The sequence below is a fragment of the Podarcis vaucheri genome (assembly GCF_965113315.1).
Source record: "Podarcis vaucheri genome assembly, chromosome: 11".
Taxonomy (NCBI): Eukaryota; Metazoa; Chordata; class Lepidosauria; order Squamata; family Lacertidae; genus Podarcis; species Podarcis vaucheri.
Window position 1 is genome coordinate 61,292,940 of NC_138749.1, and position 19,723 is coordinate 61,312,662.

At 42.3% G+C, this 19,723-nt stretch overlaps 1 protein-coding gene across 6 annotated transcripts in view; it reads right to left on the reverse strand.

Annotated features, from left to right (window-relative positions):
- The window catches only part of LOC309542677 (transducin-like enhancer protein 4), a 125,774-nt gene that overhangs the window by 67,054 nt on the left and 38,997 nt on the right, over positions 1–19,723 (reverse strand). For 4 of the 6 annotated variants that reach the window (XR_014224357.1, XR_014224360.1, XR_014224361.1 and 1 more), the window contains 2 exons: positions 19,178–19,240; positions 457–531 (listed from right to left, as the gene is read on the reverse strand). Coding sequence is in view for 1 of the 6 variants with exons in the window: in XM_082241568.1 (XP_082097694.1) it covers positions 457–531; positions 19,178–19,240 (138 nt within the window). In the remaining 5 variants the exon portion in view is untranslated. The remainder of the gene's footprint in view (positions 1–456; positions 532–19,177; positions 19,241–19,723) is intronic. The other 2 variants (XR_014224358.1, XR_014224359.1) reach the window with 1 other exon arrangement.

Sequence of the window (19,723 nt, forward strand, 5' to 3'; positions counted from 1 at the left end):
GATGCCCGTAGATACTTCCAGTGAGTAAATGAGGGGCTGAAAGATCTTAAAATATAAGGCTGGCAAAGCTCTTCACCAGATAGGAGCGTCTTCTGTCAATTTGGTTGTCAGTCTTTTGAGCTTCTGCACATTTAAAAAGAAATGAGTTGGAAAAATGAAAATGAGAAATAGCTACATGGTCAGTAGTATTCTTTTGTTTACCAGCTGGCTTGTTACGAAGTTTCAAAAGCACAGCGTATATGTATATATTGTTAGGTGGACTGCAACAAAGGGACAGCTTGACCAATTTGCAGAAGCACAGATTAACCAGTGCTTGGATCCACTGCTGTCCAATTTATTTCTGACCAGCTGAGAGAACTAAACTTCACAACAAAAAGCAGAGTTTGGAGGAAAAAAGAAAGAAAGTGAACTAATTTTAAAAAAGACTATGAAAGCTAAAATGGAAAGACGACATACCCCAATGATTGCGTTCAGTTCTGCCATGGTCACTTGTTTGGCACGTTCCACAGCCTGCACCACTTGTTGCTGGTGCTATAAATGAAGATCAGAAACAGAATAAAATTATTTGCTTTCTAGTGAATTAAGCACAGAATTTCCTTCTCTCCTTTAAAAATAAGCTTTTAAAAAACCCCTCTTTTAGATTGCATGCAGGCCTGAAATAATATGTGCCTTACAGAGCAAGAATTCTGGGTGGATTTGTAAGATAGCTCGAGGTGAGGGTTTATTTTATCCAGACCAAGTAATTAACTGGAATTCAGCTTTCATCTCTCTGCCCAGAGAGAACTCTCTGTTCCAAATGGGCAACAGCAGCATACCAATCTATGACTTAAGAGGACAGTGCTGTCCTCAACTGCAAGAGTCGTTCTCTAGGAATAAGACAGCAAAATGTAGTGAACAAAGTGATGCATTTGAAAAGCAAGGCACCCACCCACTAGCCACGCTATTTCCTTGTCAGAAAAGCAAACGTTAGTTCTAATTCTCTCTGACTTGTGCACTTGACTGCTTACTTTGATATAAATATATCCCTTAGCTTCAGCTTTAAATTTATTTATTCCAATAAAGGGGTTAATCCAGACTTGAAGCAATTAAATGAGAGAGAAAGAGAGGATAGGGAAAGAGAGGAGGAGAGCAAGAGAGTAAGCTGAAACACCCTGGCCTTTCATCTGTATGTAAACAAGGCAAAGACAAGCTTGCTAATTTAGGATTACAAGTCTGGAGACAGAAGACACAGGCGTTGGCACATTTTAAAGAAGCTTTGCTATAGGGAAAAATACATGTTGAATCTTTGTTCATATTTCAATCAAAATGTGAAAGCCTTTGGCTGTTTCGATCACCAGAGCCATGATTAAGGCTAAGGCTGAGATTCTAAACATGCTTACACCAGGGGAAAAAGCCATCATGAAACTCTCAGATAAATGTCTGAGGCTTAAGCTGAGGTGGGCTGGCTTACCTGCACTATATCATCACACAGCTTTAACTATCATGAGCCTCCAAGAAGTCAAAAATGGGTAGTTTGGGGTGAGGGTGCTGAATTTTTTTTGGGGTTTTTTTAAAGATATCTCTGGCCCCTCCCAAAGAACCATAATTCTCAGGTGCCTTCGGCTTAGAGCCATGGTAGTTTCAATGCAATTTGTTTCATAAAGATCAGGTAGACTGAACATATTGTTAAAGTCTCAATGCTGTTCAGCTCAGCAGGTGTGAAATTTCCTTGCCCTCTAGAAAAGCAGAGTGGTGCACAAAATGGAATAAAAAATGTTCTAGACTGGAGCGCCACAAAGTTTTTCCGTTTAGGGGAAACGACACTCCAATAAGTAAGGAAAGACAAAGGGCAGGATACTCTAACTGTAGGAACACTGGGCAATGAATTGCCAAATAGGCTGTTGGTGAATTGATGCAAGAATCAAGATTTTCCTTACTCTAGACCAGAGGTTTTCAACCGTTTTGAGTCCATGGTTCCCTTGACCAACTACATTCTTTCTGTGGCTCACCTGCGGGGAAAGGCACTCCCAAGTCTCAGGAGCTCAGTTATGTCATCCCTTCCCTGCCAAGCTGGCAGCCGCTCCCCCCTTTTCGGACACCCTCCCTTATGGAGGGTTCCCTCAGCCTCCTCTCCTCTCCCCTTGGGCTCCCTCACTCGCTTGCTTGCTTACTCTGAAGCCACCTCAGCTCCTGGCAACCAGCACCCCCTGACTGACCCCAGAGGCACCATTCGCCTGGAGAGCTTGTAGCCAGGCCCACTGCAGCAAACAGCTGCACAAACCTCTGGAGACATGGGAGGACATCAGAGGAGGAAGGGAAGGAAGGAAGGAGGGATGGAGGCTGGTGCTGCCCGTGGCATCCCTGACCACCATTCAAGGCACCCCGGCTGAAAACCACAGCTCTAGACGTAGTGATGGAGGACACCAGCATCATACTGCCACCACCAAAGAAGTATAAACATACTCAAAACTCCCACACACAGGCCTGTCCTGTTGCTTCTGGGCACAGAGAGAATTCTTACTAGGTTTGCTGAGCATTCAGCTGCTTTAAAAGAAAAGGGGAAACCAACCACAAACATGAAGAGCTTTGTGCAATGAGTGCAAAACAGGAAAACAGAGGGCTGCAAAAATCCAAATCAGCAGTAGTTTTAAAGCTGGACCTGGTGACTGGCACCAGTTTGCTGGCAATTCCAGCTGTTTGACAGTGGAATTTGCTGCCAAGGAGTGTGGTGGAGTCTCCTTCTTTGGAGGTCTTTAAGCAGAGGCTTGACAACCATATGTCAGGAGTGCTCTGATGGTGTTTCCTGCTTGGCAGGGGGTTGGACTCGATGGCCCTTGTGGTCTCTTCCAACTCTATGATTCTATGATTCTAATGCTTCTTGTGTGCTGCTGTTTGCAGGTGCTATGAGAAAAAACTGCTCCTTTTCCCTTATGGGGTACCCAAGAGCCCATATAGAGTCCTTTTGTAGGTTGTAGGAGAAAATAACAGAGACCAACCAGAGAATATTGAGAAGCAAAGCAGCTAGTAAGCCTGATCTTTATTAAAGCTGTGCCAAAAGGGTGCTCCCCCTCACACACAGGAGGGGGGGAGGGACCCAGAACAAAGGTGTGCCCACCCTTATATAGACAGTTTAAATTGCCCACCCTCAAACTCCAGACCACCCCCAGAAACATCATGTATACATCACAGAAGGGGTGTAGCCCATGACCACCCCCCAGATACATCACACCTACATCACAGAAAAGGCGGTCTACAACAGAAATCTGAGTGCGTTGTTTATCTCCTGTCCGCCATTTACCTGAATGCATTATCTGGGTTTTGGCCACTCTTTTGTTATTATAACTATTTAATTCCTGAATCCAGATCACAGGCTCACCCTATTCACACCTTAAATGTGCCGTTAAGGCAGGATTTGTGAGTACAGAGACAATGGGGAGCTTTCCCATTTCCTTAGACCTTGCAGAGAAATATTTGAGGTCATTTTGGGAGAGAGAAAATGGTTTCAGGACTTTTCTGTGGGTTTCAGACATGTGGTTTACATATTTGCATGTGTTTGGTACATTTATGAACATCTATTTTATATATACAAGACCTTAAACTTCTTCTAACACAGGACTTGGCTATTGCCTCCCCTTGTTCTCTGTTTTGTTCCTTTCCCGCCCCCCCCCCGACTCTCGCAGCCACTTGGCTTACTCTATTCCCTAAGGTGAAGGTGGATTAGCAGGAGAAGCAGAGGGGCTGGTCACTGTTTCCTCCCTTCCCTCCTCAAGTCACTCATAAACCAGCTGAGTCCCGTGAGCGGCAGCTGCCAAGTTTGGTTCCAACAACTTGATGATGATGATGATGATGATCCAAGTGGTGACCTGGGGCATCTAAGAATACGGTGGTGCCTCAAAAGGAGAATGCTGGTGGGCTGGGAATGGTCAAAATTAACCCTCCTCCTCTTCTTTTGTTCTTCCATCTTTTAGCCTTCCTTCATTTCATAATTTATTCCTGATCCCTTCCTTTCTCATCAGTTCGCCTCTTCACATTCCCCATCCCTTTCTAATCCTAGAATCCTTCTTCTCCCCTCTGCCATTTTCTTCTTCGTTCTTTTCTTTCTTCACAACTATTAGAATTCTTCCCCACGTCCTTCTTAGACCCTGATCATTCCCCACCCCAATCCTCTTCCCCACTCAACTACTTTCCCCCCAGGTATGCAGTGGGGCCTTAATTTCTTTCTTCACTGAGTTTCATCTTTTCCAACTTTGCCTTTTTACCTGAATGAACTATAATGGAACCCACTACTGGCACCCAAGATCACAAAGGCTGTATGTGGAGCATCTAAACCAACTTCTGGGGAAGGTAGACCAGGATTACCAGGGCCTGATTACCAATCTTACTCACACTCACCAGGGGACCAAGGGTTTCACAGAGGATAGGGAATGAACCCCGCCTTCTCCCCACTCCAAAATGTTGGTTAAACCTGGGATTGGCTTTGACTTTTCACTTTCCTCCGTGCTCCCAACTCCAGGCTCTGAGCTGCAAACGAAGGGCGCTCAGAAAGCTGCCTAAAGTCATTGGCACCATCTAACTCACAACTGCCTACCGTGATGGCAGCAGCTCTCCAGGGTGATCTATGTGTGTGCTCATGCGCACCTTGAGCTATTTGAGTGCATGCCCTGTGAGTACTTAACTGGCATAATAGAATCAACAAAACAGAAGGAGGCGACAAACACAACAGGGATCACTTGCCGGGATGAACATGAAAGACCAAAATTGCTCCTCAAGTGCAAATTCAAATACGTGTGGTTGTGGACTTTTCCAGTCTAATTTGAAATGGTGGTGGTGGTGGAAATGGATTAACAGCTAAGTAATTATCAAATGTGGACAAGCCGGAGGGGGTGGGGAGGGAATAGAATCAGAAGTGTAGAAGAGCAGAAAAAAACCCAATAGGATACTGTTATCCCTGGATACAAAATCTGTGGGTCATATTGGAGTACCGCTATGTCAAAGGAAGCACACAGTCCCAGTCTTGCAGGAAACAAGTTTATTCACAGAATCACTATGGGTAGAAGTTCATGCCAAAAAAAGCAATACAGTATTAGGGACATATTATGCTACCTGACCAAAATTCTGATGGTGATCTGTGAGGAGGCATCAGGAAGGTGGAAGAAGGTAGAAACTATAATAATGAATGCCATAAATATATGAGGGTAAAATGTAATTTCGGGCCTTACAGAACTAGACAAATTTCCCTGATGTAGTTATTTATAAGTCTACAAGGAAAGAGGCGACTGTTGATTTAATCACCAGTGGTGCCAAGGAACTGATTCAAGACAAACAATGTTGAGCTACTTAGAAACAGTGACCATAACATTGAAAATGAAATATGTTTAAGTGGAAAATTACTCCAACCCCTCCCCCCACAAAAAATAAACTCCAAATATGTTTTTCCAGCATCACATTTTGCAAAAGAGTGAAAAGGGAAGTTGAAGAATGAAGCTAGAGGGTTAAATACCTTCAACAAGCATGAAGCCTAATTTTCAAAACATACACATACATTTGTAATAGAGGCTTAAATACAGTGTCTATCACAGACTGTATGTGAGTCAAGGAGGCTACAAAACGCAAGACATGTAACTTTAAGAAATGGAAGTTTTGTCCCTAAGAACAAAGAGCATAAACTCGGATAAATCAAACCCAAATTCACCAGAAGGCAAGACAGGAAGTCTGAAAAGCAAAATAATTAATAAGAAGGTGTGTGTCCAAGGACCACCAAAACAGACAAAGATGCTGAAAGAAGTATTTGCATCCATCTCTGCTTGGAAGATCTTGTTGAGAAAGCAACTTGCTGCTGGTGGTTTCTTTCTAGCAGTTTGCAGCTGACAAATAAAGGCCACAACCAATGAAGTTTGGATTTGATCAGCTTAAAAGTTGCTAATATGGAAGTCCACAGACAAACCTGATACCTTCCAGTTATTGCTGGACTGCACCTCCCATCATCCCTGACCACTGGCCGTGATAAGAGTTCAAAATATCTGGAGGTCACCAGGCAAGGAAGGTTCTTGATTGAACACAAACCAGAAGGATGCCACCACTTCACCAAAGGTGCCTCCTGTGAAGGCCCTCAGATGCTTTCGATTCCTTGTTGTAAGTGCTATAGCAGGATTACACATGAATGAGCTCAAGAGAATACATTTTTAAAACTTCCTTCTTAATAAAATCTCTCTCACACACACGACTAAAGTTTCTGAAGCCAGCTAATACCTTTAAATGCAGACTAACATAAGAGTATGGCAATTCACTCCATCATTCAGAATGAAGTACAGAGTGAAGGGATTCTGTCTGGTTCTACAAAAATGACAACTGAAGTATTTTTTTTGGGGAGGGGGATACAATGTATTAGTCTAATATGATCATGCTCATCAGTAATCAGACAATAGGAAGCTCCATGTGACGCCATTATCAACACCATCCAAATTGTTTTTTGCTAATGTAGGTCAGGCCTATTTTCTTTCCCAACATCTAAGAAGAGCCGCGAAGCCTTTAAAAATCCTCTTTTCAAATCATTTCCATTTGCTATTCTGCCCAGAAAGCATAAGAAAGGAATGGAGTGCTTCAATATTAAACATTTACTCCAAGGCATTAATACATGTTTCTGTGCACACGCCTTCCTAGTAAAAAAAAGAGAGAGAGAGAGAAAGGGGGGGGGATCCAGATATTCTTTTGCTGTTAAATGTATCTTTATTTCACTTAATCCTCTTTAGGATGGGCACAGAGTCTGAATTTGCAAATGCTCTGGAGATAACATTTACTTTTAAAAGATTTAGAAAAGTAGGTTTAACCAAAAAAAATAAAGTCAGTGCCACCCCACAGAGCACTAGCAGAGCATTAAAAACTCTCTTAGTAGTACACACTAACTGAAAAGAGATTTAAGAACTGGAGGATTTTCTTTATATTGATGGGAATTGGGGAGGAGGGGTGGGTGGGAAGAGCAGGTCTTAACTACAGTAAGAGGCTTTTTACCCATTATAAAGGACCGGACAAAGAAACCAAAGACATTGTATTCAAAACTGGGTGGACGCCAGAGTTTTCTTGAAGCAACTCCTTACTCTACTGTTACATAAAATACCCACGGCTTCTTCCATGGTGTAATGTACTATCACAGCACCATTTCCTTGGAGGGAAACACATTCACACACAAGTTCAGTGGAGGAAAAACAACTTGCTTTTGAATGTCTCAAGATAGCAAGTTCTAAATAGATTCAGGCAAATACTACAAGCTCGAGTAATTCAGGTTGGGTAGTAAAAGAGAGAGCATAGTTAATACTGGTGCAGATGACCAGCGGGGGATAGCGGAGGCAATTTCTGTATGAGTGTGTAGAACAGGCATCATAAATAAAATTTGTGTAGATATTACTTCCTATAATCCACTTTGTTAACCCAAGTTTACTGGGAATATATTTCATTCTATTGCATTATAGCAGGAGTGGCCAGTGTGGAGTCCAGCTTCCATCAGTCCAGCCAACCTAAACCATGGTAAGAAATAATGGATGTTGTAGTCTAACAACAACTGAAGGGCACCACATTAGTGACATGGGCTTTGGAAGAGGACGGGTTCTGTAACTGGCTATACACCATCTGAAAATCCTAAACTGGAAGAAGGGTAGTATACAGTTGTTTTTAGTGCACATTAGGGTTGCCATATTTCAAAGAGTAGAATTGCTTTTCTTAAAGAAACCCACCCAAATTGTTGAGCTTTTTTTAAGCTTTTGGAGCTGTTTCCACGCCTTTTACCATTGCGTTGCCATACATCCAGGTTTCCCCCGACATTTTGCTGATTCGGCAAAATTCCCCCAATGCCATTTTTACACCCGAAAACCAGAATTTTCATGACGTATGGCAAGCCTAATACACATAAATAGCCCATTGTTCAGATCATTCTTTTGAGAAATCTCTAGTATATCTTACTAATGGTTCAGTAAGAAATTGCTGGATCGCCCATTTTCTTTACCATAAAATCGTAGAGTTGGAAGGGAACCGAGGGTCATCTAGCCCAACCCCCTGAAATGCAGGAATCTCAGCTAAAGCATCCATGGCATAGAGCCATCCAACCTTAAATGCCTTCAAGGAAGGAGAGTCCACAACCTCCAGTGTCAAACAGCTCTTGCCGAAAAACTTTCTGACAGTATGTTTAGTTGAAATCTCCTTTCTTGTAACTTGAAGCCACTGGTTCAGATCCTACCCTCCAGAGCAGGAGAAAACAAGCTTATTCCCTCTCCGTGTGACAGCCCTTTAGATATTTAAAGATGGCTATAATATTTCCTCCCAGTCTCTGCTTTTCCAGGCTAAACATACCCAAATCACGCCCTCCTAGGGTCTAGTTTCTGACGCTTGATCATCTTGGATGCCCTCCTCTGCACACCTTCCAGCTTGTCAACATCCTTCTTAAATTGTGATGCCCAGAACTGGACCCAGTATTCCATGTGTGGCATGACCAAGGCAGAATAGAGTGGTACTCTTACTTCCCTTTATCTGGACACTATACTTCTGTTGATGCAGCCTAGAATAGCATTAGCTATTTTTTTGCTCCTGCATCCCACTGTTGACTCATGTTAAGCTTGTGGCCCACCAAGACCCCTAGATCCTTTTCACTTGTGAGCCAGATGTCCCTCACCCTATATTTGTACATCTGGTTCTTCCTGCCTAAGTGCAGAACCTCACATTTGTCCCTATTGAAATTCATTTTGTTAGCTTGGCCCCAGTTCTCCAATCTGTTAATGTCATTTTGAATTCTGATTCTGTCTTCTGCAGCATTAGTAACCCCTCCCAGTTTGGTGTCATCTGCAAATTTGATGAGCATCCCTTCAATTCCTTCATCCAAGTCATTTATTAATATGTTGAACAACACTGGGCCCAGGACAGAATCCTGCAGCACCCCACTTGTCACTTTTCCCCAGGATGACGAGGAACCATTAATGAGCACTCTTTGGGTTCTGTCAGTCAACCAGCTACAAAGCCACATAAGTTACCTTGTTCAACCCACATTTTACCAGCTTCCTTGCAAGAATATAATGGAGGACTTTGTCAAAAGCCTTACTGAAATCAAGATACACTATTTCCACAGCATTCCCCTGATCCACCAAGCTTGTACTCCATCAAAAAAGAAAGAAATTAGCGTCATCTGACATAACTTATTTTTTAAAAACCTATGCTGAGTCTTAGTAATCACAGCATCCTTTTCTAAGAGCTCACAGACTTACCATTGAACTGTCTGTTCTAGGACCTATTATATGTGCTGCAAGCTAAACAAGTAGTTTTACCCTATTTGCATCATAGGTCAACTAATTGCAATAACATTACCATTAGGACACAATTTTCAGAAAATATTTTTCTACTGAGATTATTGATGAAAAGAAAAATCACTGGTGCAGAATCACTGTGGAACAGAATTGTGCACATAGGGAGTGCAACATGAAACAGAGACCTTCTGGCATCAACAAATTAATGTACAAGTCAAATACTAGCCTTTGCTCATCAGTGCTTATGATGCTCATTCACCTCTATGAGTGTCTCAAAGACAATAATGACGGCCATTTCCCAGACAGAAGATGCTAGTCCCATGGAAATTGACAGTAAGTCACATTCGAAGGTTACGGTTGGCAAAGGAACACAGCACAAATGTTCTGAATGCAAAGTCTCCAGGATTTCAATATGCCTCACAAAAAGCAGCACCATGCATTTCCTTTATCAGGAGGGAAATGGATAGTTCACGTATCATATTGTTCTTCTATTGATAAGAAAACATGAGCAGAGGTGGAAAATAAAGGCAAAAAGAAAGTGGGGAAAAACAGGAAGACTGAGGGTCCTCCTAGATAAAGTTATATTGCTCCATCTATCATATGCCAATGGAGTACCATGCCATTAGCACTGGACGATGCTAGAATGAGCATACATTACGAGGAAACTTAGTTCATTTGTCTAAGCCTTTGGGAAACATACTCAGAAAATAAAATGGGTCAACCAGTAAACTAAAGAACTAAGTCTTTCAGTATTGGGGCCATTTCACACGTTGCACAAGAAGCAAGCAAGGAGTTATTATGTCACAGCTTCCTGCAAACACACAATTGCTTTTTTCATACATTTTAGCTGCAAAGTTATAACTACTTAAGTAATCTTCCGCCTGTCCGATGAGTACTTTTTGGGTCATTCTTTGTCTAGCTCCTCCCCTTTGACCTTACCGCCTTGGGTGACCCTGCTTGGAGTATGAGACTCCTGACAGCTTCACTCACAAGGGTCATAGGAACATGTCAGCCCACTCACCACGGCAAGGTGATGATCCAGCGAGTGCAGATATAATCAACACAGTAGCCTGCATGTTGTGGCCAGGGATAGTGGGAATAGGAGTCCAATAACAACTGGAAGGTCATCTCAGAACAGGCTCTTGCCACAATACTGACAGATGGGTTAGGTAGGGAAAAGAGAACAAGACTTGCATGAAAATACCCAGAATGCTTTGTAGCGGAGCAGGAATTAGGCAACCCACATCCTAACCCAACCCCTGGCATCTGTCAAGGGCTGGCATGGGCACTGCCCCCAGACCCACTGCCACCCTGGACCTACCGCTGCTTTTCTCCACTGTTGCCCACCCAACTACTGGCCCGCTCAGAAGAGATGAAGATGAGAGTGGTGGCAGTCCTGAGGAAAACGAGCAACGGTTGCTACAATCTGCTTGCTGACCAGTTCTCTCCTTGACAAGTGAGCCCCAGCAGTGAAGAGCAAAGGCCTCATGGGGGCCGGGGGTGGCATAGAGAGTGTCTAGTTTAAGCCCCACCCCAAACCTGCCCCCATTCCCTCTATGGCTACACCACTCCCACAACTCACTCCCATGTGAGAAGCTGGGGTTTTACTTCTGCATCAGGGATGGTTTTTGCCTCATGATATCCTAGGGCAGGCACAGGCAAACTCGGCCCTCCAGACGTTTTGGGACTCCCATCATCCCTAGCTAGCAGGATCAGTGGTCAGGGATGATGGGAGTTGTAGTCCCAAAACATCTGGAGGGCCGAGTTTGCCCATGCCTGTCCTAGGGCTCTAAATCGTGTGGGGATCCTACATAATTGCTGCGTAAGTCCAGCCCCGATGCAAAGGAGTGCAGGAGCAGTAACGTTAATGCAATAGAAAGAAAGAATGGGGCCAGAAAGTGTCACACCCTGCTCTGACACTCACACCACCATGATTACACCGGGGGAAGAATGCCTAAACAGGGTTAAACTGGGTTTCTTTATGTGGCTGCAATTTTCAGAGACATTACATCTAGTCTGACCCTACGCTGCATAAATATACAAACTGATTATCCCACTTAACAGCCATGATTACTAGAAATATGCAATACACCATATTAAGTATTATAAGGAAGCAAGAGTTTCCATGGTCTTTAGCTGGTTTGCTGCTGAGATCATTTATACGGCAAGGTCAGAATGTTCTTAGGCATGCTGATTAAAGTGCCCTGCATATACTTCAGACAATGGTGGCACACCACAATGATAATCTTCGTAAGAAATCTCTGGTGACTTAGGCGATGATCTCTTCCATCGAACCATGTTAGCGCACGCCATTGATTTCTTACGAAGTTAACAAGCAATCAGATGAGTTAACCTAGCACGATTATCAGGCTCTAACACTGCCATCAGTGCATGCAGCCACTGCATTTTGTTCATTTTCCCCACAGGCACAATAAATAAATGACTGGTGACATTCTCCAGCCTTCCCTTTTCTTTCTTTTTTACATATGCGCATAAAAGGAAGGATACAGATTGGAGCATTTACAAGCCGTCAATGCCTTCACATGGCTGAAAGAAAAGACAACTTCTTTAGGTGTTTCTGTTTTACACTGAGAAGTAAAGTGGCACAGGATATGAAAAAGCAGCGCTTACTTGTTGCTTCTGAGAGAACACCAGGATCTATAGTGCATCCTGTTCACAGATACTATATGATTATAGGCAGTTGCAACAATCGTTCCCTAGGCAAAGGTCAGAAATCAGGTAGATTGTTGCAGGTACTCGAAGACTACTCCAAATCTACCATCTTTCGCCAGGGTTCAGATATGTACAGCACCGTTATGCTACCCTCCCCCCAAAAAAAGCTTAACAAAAGAAAACAAGCGGGAATGTGGATCGGTTTGGACCACAGAGAGGGAGTGCCATGCTCTTTCCAATTGGTTCCTAGTTTTGACTCTTCTGCTTATCAACATCATCTCCTACAATGAGCATTGATGTATGTGCTATATTTCCGGATTCTGATACAGTGGTGCCCCGCAAGACGAATGCCTCGCAAGACGGAAAACTCGCTAGATGAAAGAGTTTTCAGTTTTGGAGGTGCTTCGCAAAACGAATTTCCTATGGGCTTGCTTCGCAAGACAACAATGTATTGCGAGTTCCTGCGGGGTTTTTTCCCTCCCCCCCTTTTTCTAAGCCGCTAAGCCGCTTATCAGCTGATCCGATAAACCGATAAGCCGCTAATAGCGCTAATCCGCTAATCCTTCAATGGGCTTGCTTCGCAAGACGAAAAAAACGCTAGACGAAGAGAATCACAGAACGGATTCTTTTTGTCTTGCGAGGCACCACTGTATTTGTATTCCAGTCAGGGTGTATTACTCTCTTTGCTACATGGTCTCAGAGTATAAAGTAACACCACAACTAGATACAAGTTGTAGAGTCTAATGCAGGCTTCCTCAACCTCGGCCTTCCAGACTACAATTCCTTTCATCCCTGACCACTGGTCCTGCTAGCTAGGGATCATGGGAGTTGTAGGCCAAAAACATCTGGAAGACTGAGGTTGAGGAAGCCTGCTCTAATGGATTTATTTCTCAATAAAATGGAAAAAAATTGATTAATTATTCTTCTACAACTCAAGATGACTGATCACCATAGCTAGAGTAAAAAAGGATTCATTCCCCTGGGTTATATTGGCTAGTGACTAGGTTGCCTTTTTCACCAGCTCTTAATGGGTCTTATTCACAGAAGTCACAAGGGAGCTTTACATTCACTAAAAACGAGATGTGTGGCAGCTTAAAGAGTAACAAATGTATTATGGCATCAGCTTTCATGGACCACAATGCACTCCATTTAGTAGGCACAATTTCATTCATTTCCTCTGCTGGCATATTATGGTCTGGATAATGTTAGAAGATCTGCTCGGGTTCTGATGTGCAGGGAGGTTTCCTGCATTGAATTATAAGGAAGAGTGCACTTGATGGCATCCAAAATATGTATTTTTTTTCTTGGAGGCATAAGGACAAAGAAAATCATAAGCACATACACACCAAGTTACTTTTTTTAAAGAAGTATATCCCCTGACCACCTGCCCCGCCAAAATATCAAACAACATAGGAGACAGCATACTAGAATCCTACTAGTGGCCCACATAACATAGCAGTTACCGTATTTTTCGCCCTATAAGACGCACTTTTTCCCCTCCAAAAATGAAGGGGAAATGTGTGTGCAACTTACCACTTTTACCATATTATCAACAGATCTCATTGACTTCAAGTAAATAGTGAGGCAGTGAGAGCAGTACAGACTGCAAAGAAAATATTGAGACAGAATGACTGACATATTGCTCTTTTTAAAGCTACAGGTCAACATCACTGATAGCTACCGGATATAGCTCAGCAGAATTGCTAATGGAAAGACAAATCAGAGTATCCATTCTAACTCCAGAGAAAAATCTCATTCCAAAGTGGCCTGACCTGAAAGAAACTGCCTCTTCAGATTACAAAGCTAAAGAAGCTCTACACTTTTTATAACTAGTGTAACTCAGTGCAAAAACAATGACAATGAGAACCAAGGAGAGTGAGCTTATATCAAACTTGATGGAGAAAAGACATGGCAGACACTAACTATGGTACATGGAAAAATGGAACACCCAAATCATATTGTTGAGGGAACATGAGATATTTAGTAGAAACAGACATCTTTCTATTCTTGCACCTCCAAACCCAACTTTATCTACTATAGGGATGGGGAACCTGCAGCCCTATAGATGTCATTTGGTCTACAACTCCCATCATCCCTGATACTTGATCTTGCTAGCTGAGGCTGATGGGAGCTGGGAGTCCAACAACATCATCTGAAGACTCCCAGGTTGGCCACCCATGATTCACTGAGACTTTGCCAAAGGCGTCTTATAACACTGACTGTGACGCTACTGCTCAGACCACCACTCACTTTAGTCAAGTTATTTGGAAGCCTTTGAGGTGTAGAAGTAAGAGACTGATGACCTAAACTATTAAACGTTTTAATGGTGGTGACTGATTAAATTGTTGTCAGCTGAGGTTGTAAATAGTGCCATTTTATACCATCCAAGCTCCCAAGACATATGTTATGGCCATCCAAATTTGCATTTTAAAAAATTATTTAGATATTTTTAAAGGCTGTTCCTGTAGATCTCCTGCTATAATGCCATGGTGCTAAAGACTTTTTGTGCCACCCCCAATTCCCCCCCCTTTTTTAAGAATAGCACCCAGTGCACCCAGTCACTGTTATTATTTATTGCATTTATATCCCATCTGACATAGCCAGAAGTTGCCAGCTTTTGTAAATGTTCTCAAGTAATGTCACACTTCTTTTAAAAACCCTCTTTTTATAATCAATCCCCCAATCTCCCTCCTCACTCTAATTTTAAAAAAATCATTTTTCTCAGCCCTGAAAAAATACCATATAAACTGAATGCCAATTTGACCTGTAACTGAATCAACTACTAAAGCTTTAGTAGATTTATCTACCGGTTTTCAATTTTTGAATTAAAAAATGTGGTATTCCATATCAATACAAAAACTGAACTAGATTATGTAAAATAGGAGATATTCAGACTTTAGCAAAATAGGAGAATGCTTGGAAATATACCCTATTTATGTACTTTTACAGGTGCAAACTTCAAGTTGCCTTGGTGTAGATAGAATTTGGAGTTGTGGAGTACTCTCACAAGGACGTATTACCACCAACTAAATGATTGTGCTGAGAACTCACACACTGAGTGTGGCACCACATTTAACCAATCCTTTCTCTCGCCCTTATGAGTTTACTCCTCCTTCTGCTGCTCTTTTATAACTATTTGGCACTCCTGACCCACCCCCCAAGACACACATACAATGCTGGCCCACAACATTTTGCTATCTGGAGCAGAGCGCAAATAGTCCCTCATCACCACCTCAATGAATGGCAACACTTTTTAAGGGGTTGGGGCTTTCAGACAGAAATATCTGCCTATCACGCTTTCAGAGGGTTATTCTGTCACATGGCAGTGCCAGTTCTATTTAGTGGTTCATTACTTTTTGATACCAAGTTTATAGTCATGGGCCAGAGAACTTCATTCTTGTCTCTTAATTCATGAAGGTTCACTTTTTAAAAACTGTAATCTACCATACAACAGGCCCAATGTGGTATAATAAAAATAATATCTATCTCATATGGACACTAGCTCAATCCACCACTCACTCACTGGGTGGCCCTAGATGAAACATTTACTGCTAGGGGCAGTAAATAGCTGAAATAATTAACATTACAGATACAAATGATCTGTGCTCCCCACCAAACACTGCACATCTCAGCTGACTGCTGCACAAAATAGTGTAATCCTACCTGTGATTTCAAAATATTGATAAAGAGAAATGACCTACTTAGAATCTGATACACTTCAACATTATTGTCCAATACAGTGGTACCTCAGGTTACATAAGCTTCAGGTTACAGACTCGGCTAACCCAGAAATATTACCTCGTGTTAAGAACTTCAGGATAAGAACAGAAATCATGTTCCAGTGGCGCAGCGGCAGCAGGAGGCCCCATTAGATAAAGTAGTGCTTCAGGTTAAGAATAGTTTCAGGTTATGAACTGACCTCCAGAACGAATTAAGTACTTAACCCAAGGTACCACTGTAATGAGCACAATTCTGGGAAGGCATTGCTTAAAGGGAAGTGTGCGGTTACTGGCCTTTAAATCTTGCTTCCTGTGGCCAAGCAGATGGTAAGGTGGTGAGAAGAGAACACAGGGTAAGTGGAATTAAAGATGAAACGTCTGCCTCAACATCTGGCATATGTGCTACTTTGTGCATGGCAAGAGTGGGCAGACTTGAGGCCACTAGGATCCACTTTGGTGTTTCTTTACTAGAACTCCAATATTTACAAGCCAGGGCCAAGTGAAGAAGACATACGCTCAGTACAAGGTGCCACTAAATGCATCCAGAGCCCAGGAAATTGTTTTCAGTACCAAAACTGAACTGAATTTACAATCCTCAACCAATAATTCCACTCCTAGTTACTTTCTTCATGAGAGAAGCCTAGTTCTGGTGGAAATGTTGTACTGTTCATGAACAGCTGTGAGTTAGAAACCCTTGCTGATCTGACAATAGATCCTAATCTATCTTCTGTCCACCTCAATGTAAGATACAGAGGAATGGAACTAATGGGGGGGTTTGGGGGGGGAGATAAATCTCCTCTGAACACCCATTTTTTCTAGCATTATACTTAAACTCTATATGGAAATTCTGACAATTACTTTTCATTTGAAATCCTGTTGCTCCCTAGTCAGATACAAATGGCAAGAGGATATGTAAGACTAGAAGCAGAACAAACCACTGTTTGTAAAATTACAACCCAACAAGATAATCACAAGGGTTTAGGGTACCAGGGATTTGTCTTTACACATCTGCTTATGTAACCAATGAGATGATAAAACAAGCAGCAGGATAACTCATTCCATACTGTTGATCATCTGCCCCAACCACATTTGTAATTTCAATGGGCGACTCCATTTAAAAAAAGACATTTTCATATTTGCACTGCCAGTGAATAAAGAGAGAAACTATTTTTGTGAACTGGAATGCTATATGGAAAATGGAAGAAGGAAATATTGTGACCGTGTTTTAAAGGAAGCATCTAAGCTACAATCACAAAGAAAGGTAAGTATCATAGCACACCTGAAAGCAGATATTAGGCCTGCTACTGGCATTTGCACTATAAATGTCAAATACTTTCCAATTTTAGGAGCCAAGGTTTCCTACAAGAAACCCTGGGAATGCAAATTCCTGGACAGTTCTAAAAATTATCTCCAGATTCCTGAGATGGAAGTCGTGACCAGATTAGGTTTGTAACACCAACATGCTGTGTAACAGAGCATACACTGTCTTCAGAATCCAAAAAAGCTGATATTATTTTGCTAGTGTACATTGCAGCAACCCATCTTCTAACAGGGTTGGAGGAACTTACCCCAGTTCAGTACTTGTTCCAATCTCTGGGGTCCCCAAGAACACTCTTAACAACGCCATCTTGCACCAGATTTAGACATCGGTAGACTAGAAAGGATGGTATTTTCAGAGGCTACTCCACTCCAGTTATGGAATTTCCTCCCACTATAGCACATGTGGATACCTTTGGCCTTCCAGATGTTGCTGAACTGTAACTCCCATTATTCCAGGCCAATGGCAGTGCTTGCTGGGCTGATAGGAGTTGTTATTCATCAACATCTGGAAGGGCCAAAGTTCCTCACCTCAGCGCTATAGACTCAAAACCCAAAGCCCATGAAACAACACTGTAAGGCCTACTCAGTTGGGGAAATCACTCGTTCTGCTCTATGAGGGGCAGTGCTTTCTTTTCAGGGGCTACTCAAGTGTACGCAGTACTGGCACCTCTTTTTTTTGGGGGGGGGGTTAAAAGGGTGTGACACTTACTATAACCATGGTGAATACCAGCACCTATTTTTCTAGGAGAAAAGCATTGATGTGGGGGTTGTTGTTCTTGGTGGGAAGGAGGGCTTTCTGCCTTTGAAAAAGTAGCTTTCATTTCTAGGTCACACTCCATTTCTATCCCTGGCCATACTCAAAATACGTATAAAGAGGTTTGGACCCAAAGGCATCAAGCCTAGCTATGATAAGATGCACAGAACCGTCACGCAATATGAATCATAAGCACATCCTGATTATGCTGTAAACAGAAGCCCCCCAGATCCAGATTGCCTTTCTTAGGATTACTGAGAAGTGAGAGAGAAATAACCATGCAAAAATAAGGAATGGATGGAATGTGAAAGGTTCCATTATCCCAGGACAAACTGAGTCTACTCTCTCCTCCCCAATCCCAATGAACATTAATCTACGATTAAGCCATATGATATTTTTCATGGCCTAAGAGTCCTATTTATTTCCTCACTAGCCAAAGGTAAAAAGTTACCAGCAGCCTATTAGGAAAGCATAATTTTTCATTTCAAGGAAAGCGTGAGATTTGGAAAACTAGCTCACCAAGTCTATACGAATTTTCTCTCTCTAAGCCTAGATAAATTTTTTTTTAATCCTTGGTTAATAATCAGGTTGAAGAAAGAGGAACCAAGACCAGATGGTGGGGCGGGAGAGACCTGCATTAGCCTGTTTACTGTTTACTCTCTAGTACATCAGCAGTTGATGGCTCTTGTTATTTTTCTGCCAAGTTTAACACCAATTGTCAAGAATGCTGCACAAATCATGCCTTTCCAGCAATTTTTCAATATATCCTATTAGATGCCAGCTTGACAGAGTCATTTTTTTAACACCAATGTATCAGAATGACAGGCAAACATTTTTATATAACTAGCGGCCCGATCCTAATGCTTACTGCAGCAGGACGAAAGCAGAATAGGACGCAGGCTTTCCAGCTGCTGATGCCGCAAACCACAAATACGGAATTTCACTATTCCAAAACCATGGTGATGGAACTAACTTAGATATATACAGACTAGGTTTATTCATGGAGGGTAGGACTATTAATACCTTTTACCATGACCTCTAACTAGAACCTACATGTTCAGAGACAATATGCCTCCAATTACTACATTTGGGGGAGTGTGGAGGTGGGCATCAAAGCAAAGTTTGATGGCTATAATTCTCTTTCCTCTTTATAAACTTCCAGAGGCACCTGGCTGGAAAAAACAGGATGTCAGATTAACCTTAAGGTCCTTCCAATTTCACATTGGCACCAGGGCAGAGATGCTGTAGGCACCAATATTTAGGATCATTGTTTTAAAACTCTTGCATGCATATTAAACCCAAGTGATGATGGACAAGGAATGAAATGGCAGAAAAGTGAAATATAAACAGTGAAAGCATTGCACTGCCAGAGAGACACCTCATCTTCTCTTTAGTTAAAGCAATTATCCTGCAATTTGAGGCCAGCACATATAAACAGCCCCCCTTACCTCCTGGGATAAGAAAGGAATGACCTGGGCACATATGGCATTCAGCCTCTTGACAATTTCTGCCTGTGGATGAGAAAGGGAAAGTGAGTGAGCAACATATTGCAAACATACCATTGTGATCACAAATAAAGAGCAAAACACATTTTAAAACAGCCGTTTTGACAGATGGGCAGCTCAGTCCTCTGGACTGGCTTCAGGTGCTGCACCAAAGCAGCTATAAGGAGGAAAACAGGAACCTCTGGTGGGTTGAGACATAGAGCTGCCCTTTTTCTAACAAAAATAGCCTTACTACAGGAGGACAGCAGCATGCAGTTGTGCATATCCTCGAGACCAATAAGCAACTCTTAAAACATGGGGTGAAAGGTAATTGCAGCTTCTATCCCCTCACCTTCACAGCCTAGCACTGATGGAAGTGGATAGGAAGAAGTTTTTTACCTTCCCATACAATAACAGAACCTGAGGTGATGCTGCAAGACAGGAGAGTCAGGACAGACAAAAGTACTTTTTCATGCAGCGCATAAGATGATTAAATTCACAACCACAAGA